Source organism: Trichechus manatus, unplaced genomic scaffold, assembly GCF_000243295.1.
Source record: "Trichechus manatus latirostris isolate Lorelei unplaced genomic scaffold, TriManLat1.0 scaffold00287, whole genome shotgun sequence".
NCBI lineage: Eukaryota > Metazoa > Chordata > Mammalia > Sirenia > Trichechidae > Trichechus > Trichechus manatus.
Window position 1 is genome coordinate 1,519,001 of NW_004444223.1, and position 17,131 is coordinate 1,536,131.

General features: G+C 35.3%; 1 protein-coding gene across 1 annotated transcript in view; it reads right to left on the bottom strand.

Annotated features, from left to right (window-relative positions):
• Nucleotides 1–17,131, bottom strand: part of COL12A1 (collagen type XII alpha 1 chain) — a 129,647-nt gene that overhangs the window by 107,602 nt on the left and 4,914 nt on the right. Inside the window, exons 3-8 of the mRNA XM_004390153.1 lie at nt 9,846–9,962; nt 6,974–7,117; nt 6,474–6,533; nt 3,494–3,757; nt 3,162–3,326; nt 2,322–2,495 (exon numbers count right to left, since the gene is read on the bottom strand). Of these exons, the coding sequence (XP_004390210.1) occupies nt 2,322–2,495; nt 3,162–3,326; nt 3,494–3,757; nt 6,474–6,533; nt 6,974–7,117; nt 9,846–9,962 (924 nt within the window). The remainder of the gene's footprint in view (nt 1–2,321; nt 2,496–3,161; nt 3,327–3,493; nt 3,758–6,473; nt 6,534–6,973; nt 7,118–9,845; nt 9,963–17,131) is intronic.

Here is a 17,131-nt window from a genome sequence, read left to right on the forward strand (position 1 = left end):
GGACACAATCCAGTCTTATAGATCAGGTCCTGCCTTACTAACACAACTGCCACCCATCCTCCCTCATTAACATCATAGAGGCAGGTTTACAACATATAGGAAAATCACACAGTACAAGGAATCATGGCCAAGCCAAACTGATATACACATTTTTGGGAGGACATAATTCAAACCATGACAGATGGGTACAGGTGGATTTGGGGCAGGGGTAGGCAATTATCCTTGATGTATTCATTATTAGTTGGGGAGCTGAGGAGTTTAGGGAAAGAGAAAGCCCTTGGAAGAAATTAAGGATAGGACATCTGATGCCTAATTCTTCTCTGGGGCTGTGTTTTCTCTTCTGGTTTTGGATATTTCATTCATTGCCTTTATTCTCAGGCACCAAAGTAGGTGCTCAAGAAATACATGTTAAATCAATGACTTGCTCAATTCTTTGGAAAGCTTTTTGTTTTTAATAATACCATAAGAGTAAAAATGTAATTTTTAAAAGGTACTTTATAGTATGCCGAGAAAGAGAAACCATTCAGCAGTTTTTAAGTGATAATTTTAAATAATTTTATTCCCACTTATTTTAGGTTGAAAAAGAAAGTTCAGCTATGTTCATAGTGCCACCAAGCAGAGGTGAAAAAATGGTTTATTACAGGCATAAACCAAACCGAAACCCATTGCCATCAAGTCGATTCCAACTCATAGCGACCCTATAGGACAGAGTAGAACTGCCCCATAGCGTTTGCAAGGAGCTGTTGGTGGATTCAGACTGCCGACCTTCTGGTTAGCAGCCAACCTCTTTAACCACTGTGCCTCCAGGGTTCCTATATCACATGCATATTGACATGTAAGTACTGATAATCTAAAAAATTTTGATCCTTAATGTGGAAAATAGTCATATGCTCAACAGACAGTATAAAGTATTTTAAGATTTCAGAAAAAATCTTCAAAATTCTATATTTGTCATTGTAATCAACTTCTCAGAAGATACAGTTCTAATTTTTTTAATAAGTCAGCCTGGAAGAAGTGGGTGTAAAAGTAGGCACGAGTTTACGCACCCTTCCTCAAGGAGGCAATCAGATATAGTGCATAAAAATGATGTCTAAAGAAGAAAGAAATAGCAAGAGGGAAGCAACAGATGTGACAACTGGAAGTTTGGCCAAATCTTTTCAGTGATGTGGAGGCAGCACAGGAAAGAGAACTCTCAGGCTGATGCCAGGGGAAGAAAGGAAGCCCTGAAGAAAAGTAGGAACATGTGTGATGTGGCCCCCGCTCCCCACACAGGTGGAGCTCTAAGAGAGCGGCAGAACAAAAGGTTGGCCTACATTTGCATACGCGCAAGCGCAGCCCAGTGAAGAAAAGGAAGACTTAGAATGTTTTAGAAGATTGAGTAAAAAGAGGTTAGTCAGAAAAAAGGGCAGGGGATGGAAGGTATAATATTAAAAAAAGCAAAAAATTGAGACATTAGGCAATAAAACAAACCAAAAAAAAAGATTCAGAGCCCAATAAGTCATGAGAAGAAGTTCTCAGTCAGAATTAGGACCTATGAATTCTGTCAAGACACATGGATATTGGAGGTAAAAGGTTTATAAGATTGAACATGTAGCTATTCATAACACTAATCACTTGTTGATTCTCAAGCTGAGAGAACAATTATAGAAAAATATAAGGGCTTTGAATAGTGACTTTATAACACTCAAAAAGATGTTTATGAAATATCTTTTGATGTGTCTTTTCTTTCTCCTGTGTATTTAAAAGTAGTAACTGATAGAAATAAGAAATTTTTCCATATGTGGGCAGATCAAATTGACTGATCTTTTGAAAAAGTCTTAAAAGATCTGAAAACATTATGCAGAATAGGATGATGGAAAACCTTTTTCTTTAGCCAGTTAGTAGAAACAGTGTTGTTATTATTTTAAGTTATAGAGTGCTAAAATAAATGTCTCCCCAGTCTGCCAATGTCTAAATCAGAGCTCCAGATCATTAAAACAAGCATCAGAATAGCATGATCATGGATAGGCACTGAAAGTACACAAAATGTTCTTGAAGAAAGGAGCAAATCAAAAATTGTCTAAAAATATTTCTTAAGAACTTTATAATGATATAAGTATGTTAGTGAATGTTCTGCTAGGGGGAGGGGGAGGGGAAATGATGTCTATAAGTTTAGTTACTGGAAAACAATACAAATGGAGTACTCAATTGGAGAATCACTGGGAAGATGAGTTTGAGAAAGTGTGCAATTGAATAGGATACCGGTAAATCTATAAATGCTATCAAATAATGGAAAATGTATGGTAAATAGGTGGAGAACACTCAACAGACAATCCACTCACCTTCTTCTCCACTAACCAATTCACCAAGTTGTTCATCTACACCTGAGCACACCTGGGAGATGATTTCATTCTGAATATCCACAATTGCATCAAAGTTAGCCACATTGAAAACATGGTTCAATGAAGGTGTGGAGGCTATTTGTTTGAGTTCTTTTGCATCTGCAGCTTTGATGCCTTAAAAATAAAAAGACAAGGGTATATTGAGAAGGGAAGTGTGCTGACTAGGGGAAGTTCTTTGCTTTCTCAGTCTTTCACAAGTGAAGACATTTTCAAATCCTTATTAAGTCGTGAACCAGAATTGCTTTTCTTCTTAACCAATGCACAACTGTTCAGATGACAAAGGCATTTTATAACTTCACATGAAGTGGCCAGCCAAAGAGGAAATCAAATGGTTAGTAAAACAGAGTGGGCTCTCATCCCAACCATGCCATCATTTGTCTCTGCCATCTGTAAAGATAATACTTTTTTTCTTCCAGAGTCCTGAATGCACTGGAGTCCTCTGAATTTTTCAAGTATTACATAATATAGGAAACACATTAAAAAAAACACTTAATGATAATACAAGAAGGATCTTTATTAGAATCATTGGCCCAGCATGCTCTGAAAAGTAGAGAGCTGGCAAAGAATGCAAATACCATCTCGTTTAACGCATATGCTAAAGGAGTTATGTGAGGAAATAAAAGTTTTTATTTAAAGATGATTTGGTTTAATACTACACTATAAAATGCAGTAAGCACTTCTAATAGCATCATTTCTTGAGTAAGCAAACCTTTATCTTCCTAAGCATTAAGAGTATCGATGTAATTCCAAAATGAAAGCAATGAATTAGACTTAACGTACCCAAAGAGAAAACTTCAACCCCAATATTACGAAGCTCTCTTGCTGGAATTTCCACTTCATCTTGGGATTTCCCATCCGTAATAATAATTGCCACTTTAGGGAAGCCAACTCTTGCTCCAGCAGAGTCCGTAAAAGTGTTTTTAATTAAATAATCAATGGCATCCCCTGAAGTGAAAAAGAAAAATATTCGTTTACTCTGTACTATGCAATTTTGACAAAATCAAAAACTAATTTCAAAAGTATTTAATATGGGATAATTGTACAATGTTTAATTTGTTTCCCAAACAAATATTTCCTTTATCCTAAACAATAACAAAACCTGTAAAACATACCTGTCATTGTGTTGCCACCTTTGTATGGGATTTTTTTAATTGCAGCAAGAAGCTCATCCCTTTGGTAGTACTGATTTAAGTTAAATTCAGTCCTGGTATCAGAGCTGTACTGGACAACTCCAACCCTTGTCTTCGCTTCCCCAATGTCAAAAGCTGACACAAGAGCAGCAATAAAGTCTAAAATGTACTTGAAATTATTTCTTCCCACACTCCATGAGCCATCCACGAGGAAAACTAAATCAGTCCAGGCACTGACGGAGCATTCTGAAATACATTTGATGTATTTTTAAATAATGCCACTAATAAATCTATAAATCATTAAGAAATACAAAGTAACACTGCAACACTAAAAAGAAGAGCTGTCTAAATCATTGTGTTCATTACAGGGGTCCTCATTCCCAACTGACATGCAAACATATGTATATATACAGGTATGTGTCACTTAGTGTCCCTTCGGGCAATGTCCAAACACATACATGTCTGTGGTCCCATAAGGTTATCCCTACTGAAGAATTGGACATAGTGGATGTACTTTGTAAGTAGGTAGATCTGATGTGTCTCTCACTAGCTCTATGCCTCAGCCCTGAGTCAACAAGTGGAGGGGGTCCCAGCACCCCCCAGCCACCCATCTGCAGCTGCCTGTCCCACCACGGTCGCCTCGTGCAGCACCACACAGACGCCGCCAGAGTCACCAAGGGGGATGCCCTGCCAAAGCCACTGCCCCACTCCGCCTAGGCACCCTGCAAATGATGCCCAGGTCCGAGGCCAAGACTTCTTCCTTGGTGGCGGCTGCCAAGCAGTGTGGGCTGCGGTGGTGGTGGGAGGAGGAGCAAGAAAGGTGGATGAGGGAGGAGGAAGCAGACGATGGACAGGTGAGGCTGGAAGAGTTTGAAGTCCATTAGGGGGAACCAGGAAGGCAGGTAGGGAGGAAGGAAGGGAAGGGAGCCAGCAGCACAACTCAATAGCAGGCCAGATGTGGCCCTTGGAGACCAGACAGCAACCATGCAGGACTAGCAATGGTGGAGCCAAAGCTTTCATGCAGTCCCTCAGCATGGCAGAGGAACAGGTCCCAGGCCCAACCAATGACCGTCCTGCACACCTCTCTCCTGTATATAATACAGTGTTTGCACAACATCCAAATTATATAACCTCCTATTTCACAGAACGTTTGGTGGATGTTAAGCAATGCATACCTGTATATAAAATTTCATTAACACACACAGAAGCATTTTCATCAGGATGCGTTTATGAAACTGTAAGTCTTTAAATTGCCATATAAAGTACTATGCAAGAAAAGATAGATATACAACCTGCTCTCCAGGAGAATACAATCCAAGAATTTGACTCGATGACAATTGACAACAACAACAATCACTCAAATAAATTTTGTGAATTATATCCTCACTCTTCCCTCCCAGCAAAAATTAAATAAACATCTGGGATATATACAAAAGAAATGTAAGCAGAGTATGCTCATTTCTTGGTATTTATCAATTAAAACAATACAAAATAATTGCTGTACCATTCAACTAAATACAGTTGAGTTGAAGAAAAGAGAAAATCTTTTCATATTTTCCTGCATTTTATGATATAATTGTATAAAGTTTGCAATAGGGTTAGTCAAGAGAGTTAATGGAGTCTAACATAAGTAAAAACGAGTATAAATATGATGCAAAATAGCCAGAATATCATATTGTCCTAATTACCAGTGTATTTAAATTTGACAGACAATACCCACTTTTACTAAACAAAGAGAGAAAAACACATTTAATTCAAAAGTAAAAATCCATGTGTTACACTTAAGTTATTAAAATGTATTATTGACTTATATAACTAAATATATTATCTTTCCTTCCCTCTGTGGTGTGGGGCGGGTTGGTTTTCATGAAAATCTATGTTTGTGTGGCAATATTGAGCAAAGTTTCTGAAGATGTCTTTGTCATTGCAGTCAGTTGGTAGATAATAAAAGAAGTACTTGTCTAGGAATAGGAAGAACGGACCCTGGAAAATTTTGCAAGCCAAATGCAAGTTGCATGCCCTAAATAATTTTTGCATACTATTTAAGGGCCAATTTAAGTCTATTAAAAAGTCAATATTTGCCATAAAGCTTTGATTTAGAATAAATATTGATAGTTTGGGGAAAATATTTGCATTGTAATTGCATTCTATAAACTTCATTTCAGATTACTAGACCTCGGAAAGAATAATAAAGTGATCTGGATAAAAAAATTCCAGATAAAAAGGCCTTTGTGTTTATAATATTTTTATCGTCATCCTCCATCATAAATCCAGTTTTTACAAGGTGGCAAAATTAGAAGTCTAAGAAACCCTTTAAGGGTACATCCCAGTAAGTCAAACAAAGCAATACAATACAAAAGGAGGCTAACAGCTCCAAAACCTAGACTAAATAAAATTTCTTTCATCCGATTAAAAATGCACCAATGTATTAGAAATACAGAGACTCTGGAAAAGGTTGCAACTGTCATCAGCAAAGGCCAGTAAATACCCAAGAGATGAGGATAACATACACAGACGTAGAAATATATCTTCATGGCAACTGAATTGCTTCAAACCCTAAATGAAGGCCTCTCTATCTATTAGCCCTTGTATTCCTCACACATCCCTAAGCTGCTCGGTACTTCTATCAATTTGTCTTTGAGAAATGAGTTGTGTCCAGTTTTGTTTCTCTCCTACCGTCAAAGTTTTGCAGAAAAGTTTGAACACACATTAAATTCAAAACACTCCCAATAAAAAGGATATTTAGTAAATAGAATGAAAAATTGGCTAGAATGTCAGAACTTAAGTATTGTTAACTCTTTACTTACACTTTACTCTTACATTGTGTATGATTCTTCTAGATAAATCTTACAGAAATTAATATAGGAATAAAATCAACCTATGTATATAATTGGAACATCTTCTAGATGCTACATTTATGACGTCTACAAATTTAAGCAAAAATATTAAGGGAAACACTCACTTTGTATCTCTGTTTTTCCAGGTTTCTTCTCCCCTGGCTTTGTCGGACCACCTGTTTCAACTGAAATCAAAACCTAATAATTACAAAAGGACATAGACCCAAGAAATACTTCCTAAACAGAAAATAAATATAACACCATTGTTTTTCAAATGTACGGTCCATGCCCAGCTGGTCAGAGGATACTGCCAAATAAGCATGTATTTGCAAATAAATTCTTTTTAGTGACATTTTAGAGTTAGTTCAAAAACACATTAATATTTTTGTCCTGCAAAATGTAATGTTTTTAATAACTGACATTCATAATTTTCCTGCTGCGTCCAGGGACCAGGGCTATAAATTAGGAATGAATTATTCACATTCACTAATAACTAGGAGTACAGAAAGAGTAGTTAATGCTGGTATCAATTAACTCTACATAATAGCTGATTAAATCTGAAAATACAGAAATCTTCGGAAAAATAAAAAGTATAAAAGTACTTGAAATTTATATATGTACTTACTCGTTAGTTGGCCTATAACTGGTACACTTTCTTCTACTTCATCATATGAAGTTATTGTTACCACATACTCTATCTCAGGTATAAGGTCTGATAATAAAGTTTCAGTGGTACTAGGTGCAAGGGTAAATTCTTTAGTGGGTCCATCTGGAAAAGAGTATACAAAGGAAAAATATGAGTACAACAAATCATTTTTCGTATATAACACAATATAATGTAATTCCCAGATGTACTCAAAATTTGAAGACTAAATATATACATTTTTAGAACATTCAAACATTATTTTTTTGTTTTTGTTTAGTTTGTTGTTGTTGAGAATATACACAGCAAAACATACACCAATTCAACAGTTTCTACAAGTACCATTTAGTGACATTGATTATATTCTTCAAGTTGTGCAACAATTCTCACCTTCCTTTTCTGAGTTGTTCCTCCCCCATTAACATAAATTCACTTCCCCCTAACATTCATATCTAATCTTTCCAGTTACTGTTGTCAGTTTGAATCCATATAGATAGTTCTTAAAAGAGTATAATGCTCAAAACAAGCCTTTTTCACTAGTGAAGCTAAACTATTGTTTGGTTTTCAGAAGATTTCAGGGGATATTTTTGGCTTAAGGGTTAAAGATTATCTCAGTGCAATAGACTCAGGGGTTCATCCAACCTTTATGGCTCCAGGAAGTCTGGAGTCCATGAGAATTTGAAATTCTGTTCTGCATTTTCCCCTTTTTGATCAGGATTCTTCTACAGAATTTTTGCTCAAAATGTTCAGTAATGGTAGCCAGGCACCATCCAGTTCTTCTTGTCTCATGGCAAAGGAGATAGTTGTTCATGGAGACAATTAGCCACACATTCCATATCCTCCTCCTAATCCTGACTCTCCTTCTTCCTCTATTGCTCCAGGTGAATAGAGACCAATTGTGCCTTGGACAGCCGTTTGCAAGCTTTTAATACCCCAGGCACTACACAACGAACTACGATGTAGAACAGAAGCACTAAACATGCTATTAGGCCAATTAACTGGGATGTCCCATGCAACCATGACCCTAAACCTCTAAACCAAGAAACCAAATCCCATGAGGTTTTTGGTTGTACATAAGTAGCCTCAGCAGCTACTCTATTTTTTTTTTTTTTTTGTCGTTGTTGTATCCAAACATTATTTTTTACTGCCTTCCAAAACTGAAACTTTGAATTCTAGAAATTTAATAAATGGACTTGCATTGCCTTGACTTATTACAATCTGATTTAATACTTGTTTAAGGTTTTAAGGATTTCTCCAGATGAGAGATATACCAGAATACCAAACCAAAAATCTCTCAGTGTTTTTTTTTTTATTTTGAAGACTAATGATAAATAATAAAATGCTTACAAATGAGATATAAAGCAGAAAATAATTTAATTTTACATTATGTATTGGATGAGAACAGAGAGAGAGAAGGAATGAAATCAACACAAAGAAAACAAACCTCTGGTGGGACACAATTTATATGTAAGCAGTCTGACTGCCACACTCACATGGGTGCATTATCTTAAAGGGTAACCAATGGTTCTCTGAATTGACTTAACTAGGTATCAAAAACATTTGACAGTACAGTGTACTGAGTGTTTATTTATATATTGACAATTATGTAATTCTCTCCAGATTATTTTAATTCTCAATTCAACCAGGAAACACAGTAATTCCTAATGACAAATTAAGTACCTGTTCATATTTTTAATTACATTAAATTTTCCCCAAAACATAAATAATTAAAAAAAGGTAATAGATGTAAAAGAACCCTAAGAAATGTTCCTGGTTTACATGTGGAGCACTGGAAGTCAACCAGGGCCTCCTGAGGACACCAAGACACCAGGGGTCTACCCAGTTGGATGGTCTCAGTGGCTATTTTAGGTGTATTGGGAGTTAGTAATTTCTAACATCTGGAAACTGGATGAACCCTTTTTCAACTGCTGTTCTGCTTTGGAATGAATGAATTCACTACTGCAAATATACTGGGGGAGAAAAGATTTAAAGAAGAAAGACTAAATTCTTGACCCTTTTTAAAATTCTCAGATCTGATTTAAAAAAAAAAAAAATCCCCCTAATTCCCTAGTAATTCATCATTTAAAATCCTGGTATTTTTAAAGACCATAAGATATGTAAACACAGTTCTGGTGATAAGTTAAATTGACATCATCCATCTCTACTGTCAGTCAAACAATCAAGACTTCTTCCTACCACTTGACCAGTGTCAGGGGAAATGATTATTTTCACATTCCACATTAGAACTGAAAATTAATCAACAGAGATTTGTTCTCCACATTTAGGCAACATTATTAACATTAAAGATAATTCTTGAGAACAACTAAAACAAGTTATTTTTTTTGAAGACCTTTTGCCTAGGATCTACAGAATCTGTATTTCCAAAGTAAATGTTTGTCTTCCATAACAGTAGCACACCGTGATACCAGAATAATGTTTCCTGAGTACTGAAATGTGTAGTACGGTACAAGGTGTAACATCTCACTTTATCACTTGACACTTTAAATGTGGAAAGATTAAGTAATTCAAGAAGAATGCCAAAAAGTGAGGATTATGTTTTATAATATCAAAAATTTTGTGTAATATTCTGATCAGGTTAAAAAAAAAGTCCATTTTTAATAACATCAGTTTAACACAGCAAACCATGTTAATAAAGTTCAACATTATACAAATATAATAGTGAGTACTAGGTTGGAAAACTGGAGACTTGGGTCTACCAAATATGTGGTGATATTGGTTAAATCCTTCAGACTTTCTAGATCTTACCTTCCTCATGAAATAGGAGGAGGGGAAGAAATAAGATTATATCATCCCTGACGGTTTTTTCCTAAAGCCCTGTCATTTTGAAACTTACCTGTTGTAGGATCCACTGTTATTCTATAACCCACAATTGGATGAGCTGGTCTTGCCCATGACATATGAACAGTATTTTCATCTATAATTTTAAAATTCAAGTCTGAAGGTGGGTCAACTGCAAAAGAGATTGTTGATATTAGTTACATTTTCCAATGTCACAAAATGGTAAATTAATAAAGAATTGTGTTGAGCAAAGCTTACTAAAATTGTCTTTGCATAAATTTGTTTCCAACAAATATAAAAGATATCTTGTTGGATAAGAATAAAATTAAAAGCTGACAAGATATGACAAAACATTAGAGTATACATATTACAGAAGACAGCACAAAACACTTTTGATTCTTGAGTTGCTAGGTCATTCACGAATGGCCAGCAAAATCAAGCATAATAGAAACATATTGGGATACAAAACATACAAGTACAATGAAATCACATATAATAACCACATATGCAAACAATTCACATAACAATTAAAGGAATTTCAATACATGCTGAGTGCATTTCCAACAAGCATGCCAAATCACAACCTGCTCACAACCATAGAAGTTAATTTAGAACATTGACATAATACTCTTTTTCCATGATGTGAAATAGGATCAATGATATTTTTAATTCATTCTCTGCATTGTTGCTTTGTTTTTGTGTTTCGATAAATCTCAATCTGTGGCAGAGATGAAAATTTTTATTTTAATCAAAAGAAGGAATCATGGGAAACTTAGCACTGTTAAGTCTCACAAGGAAATATACATTTAAATGTATATTCATATTCATATAGACAAATATTCAAAATGATAAGGGATGTTAATATTTATAATTATATAAACAGTGATACACAGATATTTATAAAACTAAAATTCTGCCTGTTTACACCAACTTGCCGTATGTTTCCTTGGTGTAAACCAACACTGTTCTTTTCCTTTGAGACAGGTATTTTCCATACTAGAAACGGCATTTTAAACTAAAATGCCAGTATGGCCCTTTACAAAACAATGGTTAATTATGAAAAGACAAGATCAATGTATATGTGTCGACATTTATTTACAGATTTAAAGAAAACAGTGAAGAAGGGTCAGCGATCTGAAGACATGATTGTGCATTAAAAAAAAAAACTTGGAGAAGTCAATGACAGAAATAACTGAAAAGTACAGAAAGGAATAGTTTACATAGAAAACTGTACAGCATCATGCATGTGTCAATGAAATGTCAACTCATTTTTAGTTTCCCACAATGAACAAAAGCCTCCATGTACAATAGTCATTACACAAAGACGTGTCAGAAATATTTTATAATGATATTCTCTCTACAGTGTTCATGCCTCGTCATGCAGCATTGTACTGACTCACTGTCGGTGCATTAAAAAGTATTGCTCTTGAAGCAGGTCAACAAAGTAAGATGACTTTCGGCCATACTCTTCTTAAAGTGTTTGAGTCTCAAAGCATTCCTTGTGAGTCAGAATTTTTACATCTGTTTTAAGAGATTATAATCTCTTTTAAGGTTTTTATAGAGGTCAATTGAAATACAGTCGTAGTTTTGAGACATGAGTCATAGAATTTGACTTGGGTTAGGGATTTATGTAATATTAATAGCACATTTTAATGGAAATAAAACAAATTAAGCAAACATTTGCTTAAATGAACTGCTGCTTCCAACTGTAGGAGATGGCTTTTTATTTTTATTGGATATACTAGTGTTGGAATGAATGTTATTTTCTTACTGTCCATACACAGGCAGTGAGATTAGACTATTAATCTACATGCTTAGTTTAATAATTCAACATTCACTGTATGTAACCACTGTGAGGTTTAGCTTAGTATAACAAGCATGCAACAGATGTTAATAGGAAGATAGGTATTAAGAATATCATTATAAAATATTCTCCCAGTAGCAATGGCTCAGGACAAATTTAATGCAAAGGCAGACACAACTGGCCTGAGCACGCTTAAAAAAAAATCAGTACATGGAAAAACAGCACCACCAACCTTGGAAGGAAATTGACCTGATGCAGCGGACATTAGGTTAAAACTGCTGAAGGGCAGCAGCAGCCCACCTTGTTGATTTCCAAATGACCAGGATTCCAGATAAACTGAAAAATTGACTGTGGGGAAAAGTCTTTAACATTTCAAAGGATTTTAAGGTGTTTATAGGTACTCAGATGTGGTACTTGGGCATCACAAGTAGGAAAGAATGACCGACCAGCATGTGAACAAGAGCCCACTCCGTTTTTCTTCTTGCTGATTTTATTGCACATACAACCTTTTAGGCTTGCTATTCGGTTTACCTTTTTTAAATATGTTTAATGGAAAAATATAATATAGCAGGCATGAGTGTGTGAGCCATGTCGTCTTGAAGAAATACAAAATTATTTTTATTAATTCTGAAAATCTCATTTAGATAAAAATCATTTGCAACTGTCATTGCAACATCACAAGCTGTGTCTGTGTTTCCTAGAATAATGGTGATGCCAGAATTTCTCAAATAGGAAATATCTACATATAGATTAGAATTGCAAAGAGCGATAATTGCATACAATGAGAATCTGAGCCAAGAAATTTAAAAATCCATGCTGTCCAGTGGATTCCGACTCATAGTGACCCTATAAAATAGAGTAGAACTGCCCCATAGTGTTCCCAAGGCTGTAATCTTTACGCAAGTAGACTACTACATCTTTCTCCCGTGGAGCAGCTGGTGGGTTCAATCCACCAACCTTTCAGTTAGCAGCCCAGCTCTTAACCATTGTGCCACCATGGCTCCTTCAAACCAAGAGATACAGAACTAAAATACAAATAAGACAACAATTAGATATATTTCTAAAATCTGAATGCTGATAGGGAAGAGAATAAATAAGTATATGTAACTCAAGTAATTTCATGTTATATTTATGAATAATGCTTTTTTGTTATTGAAATGCTATAGTGTAAAAGCCACATTCTGATTGGACTATATTACGTAAATTGGCAAGATTTTAGGACATTTTAGGAGTTATAATAGTAGCTAACATTTGCTGAGTGCCTACTATGTAACAGGCAGTGCTAGTCACTTTATATATTGTCTCTTTTGCTGGCATAGCAACCCAGCATGGTGGGCCTTATCATCCTCACTTTACAGTGAATCAGTGACACTCAGAGAGGTTAAGACAGCTAATAAGCAGCAAGACTAGGATTTTGGTCCCAGAGTCTGAATTCAAAAGCGTATGGTCTCTACTGTACCAGATTAAATATAAAAATGCAGAAACATCTCTGTCAAAGATTAACTTTAGAAACCAATATTTTACATGTAGTTGCCTGTTAAAATACAGATATATATTGATCAGTTCTATTTAAAAAAAAATTACTGGAAGAATAAATGATGCCTGGTCAATAATAAATATGTATTCCGATAGCTCCAATTCAGATATGGATAGAATTTGGTGTATTAACTTTATACATTTGCTCAACAAATGTTAAGAAGAAAGTGTCTTCTGGATATATAATAAAGAAAAATATTTTTTTCCATTAGGTACTCAAAAAGGGTGTAATATGGCAGAATCAATGGATATATGAATGAATGGGAGAAGAGAAGGAAGGGAGGGAGGAAGGAAGGAAGGAGGAGAACAGTTTAATAATAAGTTCTGGTAAGATAAAGCAAAGCTGAGAACACACTACTAAAACATCATCTTGATGAACTAGTAAGACCTTTAGTCTTATCTTTATGGTAACAACACTAGAAGGAATACTATCTTAATGGTGGAAAACTTTAGAAGTGTGCAAAGTATGGTGAGTTAGGCATTAATTTATATTTTCATCCAAAGTTAGTAGTAATTTAATTATCTTCACCATAATATAAAAATTCATTTCATTTGTGTCTACAAGATTCCAAAAATAACTAGTTGAAAATTTATATTTCAGATAAGCAATAGATTATTTTGTATGTACTATAAAATACATTTTCTCATTAATGGGTCTGATTGGGTTTACCTGTTGACAAAAAGAAGGGAGCACAGTGTGACCAAACTAGCAATAAACCAGGACTAGAGGTTTGGGTCTTGTCTATGCATTTCCCCTAAGTAACTGCATTAGTTGACTCAGTTTTTTAGCCTCTCTTGGCCCTATTTTCTCATTTGGAAACTAAGAGGATTGGAATAGATTATCTCTAAGGTCTACTGTAGTTTGAAATTTGTCATAACGTAAGTTAGATTATATAACTTACGTAACATAAATTAAGGATTTTAGAAATATATATTAATTAACCTCTTAACCTATACAAAAGACAAATCTTATGGCTTCAACTCACTGATGAAACAGTAATGTCCAATTGTTCAATGTATATTAGAAATCAGACCTATTCAAATTAAAATTCTGATGTTCACAAAAGGAGCCCTGGTAGTGTAACAGTCAATCACTCAGCTAATAAACGAAAGGTTGGCAGTTGAAACAATCCGGCAGCTCCTTGGGAGAAAGACCCGGTGATCTGCTCTTGTAAAGAATAAAGCCTAGAAAACTCTATGGGGCAGTTTTACTCTGTCACATGGGGTGACTATGAGTCAAAATCAACTCAACGGCACCTAAGAATAGTGATAACTTTTCACAAAATGTGTATTCATCTCAACTCCTTGATTAATTAAAAAGGTGTCCAATTCTAAGAGATTAGCCATTAATCTTTAAATGCAAAGTATTAAATTTTCTAAATGACAATTAACATACTATATGATACATGAACCAAAAATAATTCACACATTCTAGGTCATACACAGCACTGGCTAAGCTGTAAGTTTGATAAAGTCCATTCTGTGGCTAAAAATTGCAAATAATGAAAGCAAAACAAAAAAGAAATAATTTTCACCCCTATTTTTATAAAACAAAATACTATATTATGAAAAACATAGTTCCTGGGAAAAGTAGCCAAAAGGAAAACAACATGATAAAGGTGGTACTGCTATATAAAAGAAATGAAAAAAGTGAAGGGCAACCCTTTTAATTCATATTAAAACTGATATTGGAGTTTTAACACATAAAAGATTAAACAGAAAATAGACAGGAATGCAAGAGTACAGGTACGAGTCACGAAGAAGAAAAAAGTAACAATGGCTACTTTAGGACTAAGATCAAAATGGCATAGCAGGAAGAAGTGCAATCTGAAATTGTGAAGAGCTCCCAAAGGAAGTATTTCAAAGAAAGTCTATTGCCAGCTCACTGTCCCCAGGAAGGCCTTGACCACAACGTTTGTGAGTCCATCCTAAGCTTCTGGAGCCACTTAGCTGATATTTAGCAGTACAACTGTGCTGTCTAATATGGGAGCCACATAACATATATGGTTATCAGGCAGTTGAAATGTGACCAGTCCAAACTGAGACATACTGCAGTGTAAAATACACACCTAACTTTGAAGACTTAGTTTAAAAAAAAACAAAAACTATGTCACAAATAATTTTTACATTGATTACATGCTGAAATAATAATATTGTGGATTGTTGTTGTGTGCCAGAGTTGATCCAACTCACAGTGACCCTATAAGACAGAGTAGAACTGCCCCATATGGTTTCCAAGGCTGTAATCTTTACAGAAGCAGATTGCCACAACTTGCCACATCTTTCTCTCACAGAACAGCTGGCGGGTTTGAACCGCCAGCCTGACGGTTAACAGCCAAGCTCTTAACTACTGTGCCACCATGTCTCCCTCAATATTGTGGATCTATTAGGTTAAATAAAACACACTATACAAATTAATTTCACCTGTCTCTTTCCTTTTTTAATGTGACCATGAGAAAATTCTATATATGTGGCTTGAATTTGTGGACCACACTCTATTATTCTGGGAAGTGTCTAACTAGAGAATAAGGCTAAAAAAAATGAACCAAATTAACATATAATTATTAAATAATGACCTAAGGAGGTAGGTGGGGAAGGAACAAGAAAAGATATAACTTCAGAAAGCAAACGAAAGAGAACTACCATATGGAAATAGATATAAATAAAAAAAGAGAAATATGAAAATAGTAATGTAGATAGTAAAATGTTCTTTTAACTGCTCTTTACTAGCCATTCCCCAGTTCAGAACTGATTTTTTCCAATTACGTCATTTACAATCTAATTCTTTCACTAAAAATTCTCAAAATCCTTCTGATTTTCAAATAACTATTTTTTTAAAGAGCAGTAAATGGGACATTTCGGTGAACTTTCTAAAAATATCTTTAGTAAGGCTTCCAGAAGTTCCTCAAATAAAATTCCTTCCTAACAACGACATATAAAGGAACATTGGAGGCAACCTCATCTGAATATTAATTCCCAGAGGCTATTCTGACAAGTCTCTACATTCACAGAATATTCATCAGACAAGAAGAGACGGCATGTTTCCCTCACTTTTCTAAACATGCCATGCATTTTAGAGACTGTGACTGCTTTTCCTAATCTTTATTTTTGTACCTGCAGTCTCGAAATAGAAAGTCAAACACTACATAGAAAGTATTTTAAAACCTCAAAGTGGTAATGAAAGAGCCCTACTTAACCATGACCTCTTAAAAAAAAAAAAAAACCCACCCTGGGACTTCCACAACTGTCACGTGCCAGAGTATTTCTTTTCTCCTTTAACTCCATCGGGGATCTTTCTTTAGGGGGGAAAAAGGTCCACTTAAAATGAAAATTCTAAACATCTCTTAAAGCCACCCAGTTCATACTAAAGACAGCACCTCCTAATTAAGAATTAGAGGTACTGTTTCATTGCTGGGTGATCCTTCTCCTAACATCCTTCGTTGTAGGAAACTGTGATGCTGTATAAATAGTTCATAACTCTAAGCCATATAACATCCTATTAAATAGTAGTTACCTAATTCACAAGTGTATTGTGTCCCCTTTGGGAAATATAAAACAATGCAATATTCTGTGTGGCAATTCTTAGACACAATAAGCTTAAACATTCTAAGGGCACAAGAAATAAACTATCCCTTCCTTCTCCTTCAAGGCTGTCAGATTTTAAAGATGTAATTTTATGGCATTACCCCATTTACCTTGCACAGTAATAAATCTAATTTGTCAGGTCTCCAATGATAATTGAGAGAGCACAGAAACACCCATTGAGTTAATATGTGCAAATGGCTTGCTCAGTGAGGTGGTCTTCAACCCAGAAATAAAGGCGTCAAGTGCACACATTAAAAAAATTAAAATAAGGTTGGAAATCTAACAAAAGTCCTTCATTTCCTAAAGGGCGGGGCCAAACTGAGCCGTTCTGCAGAGCTGGGGGCGGGGACACTCGCGTTCGAGCCCGGGACAGCCTAGGCGCTCGGGTCCGACCTGCCCAGCTACACCTAGGAAGG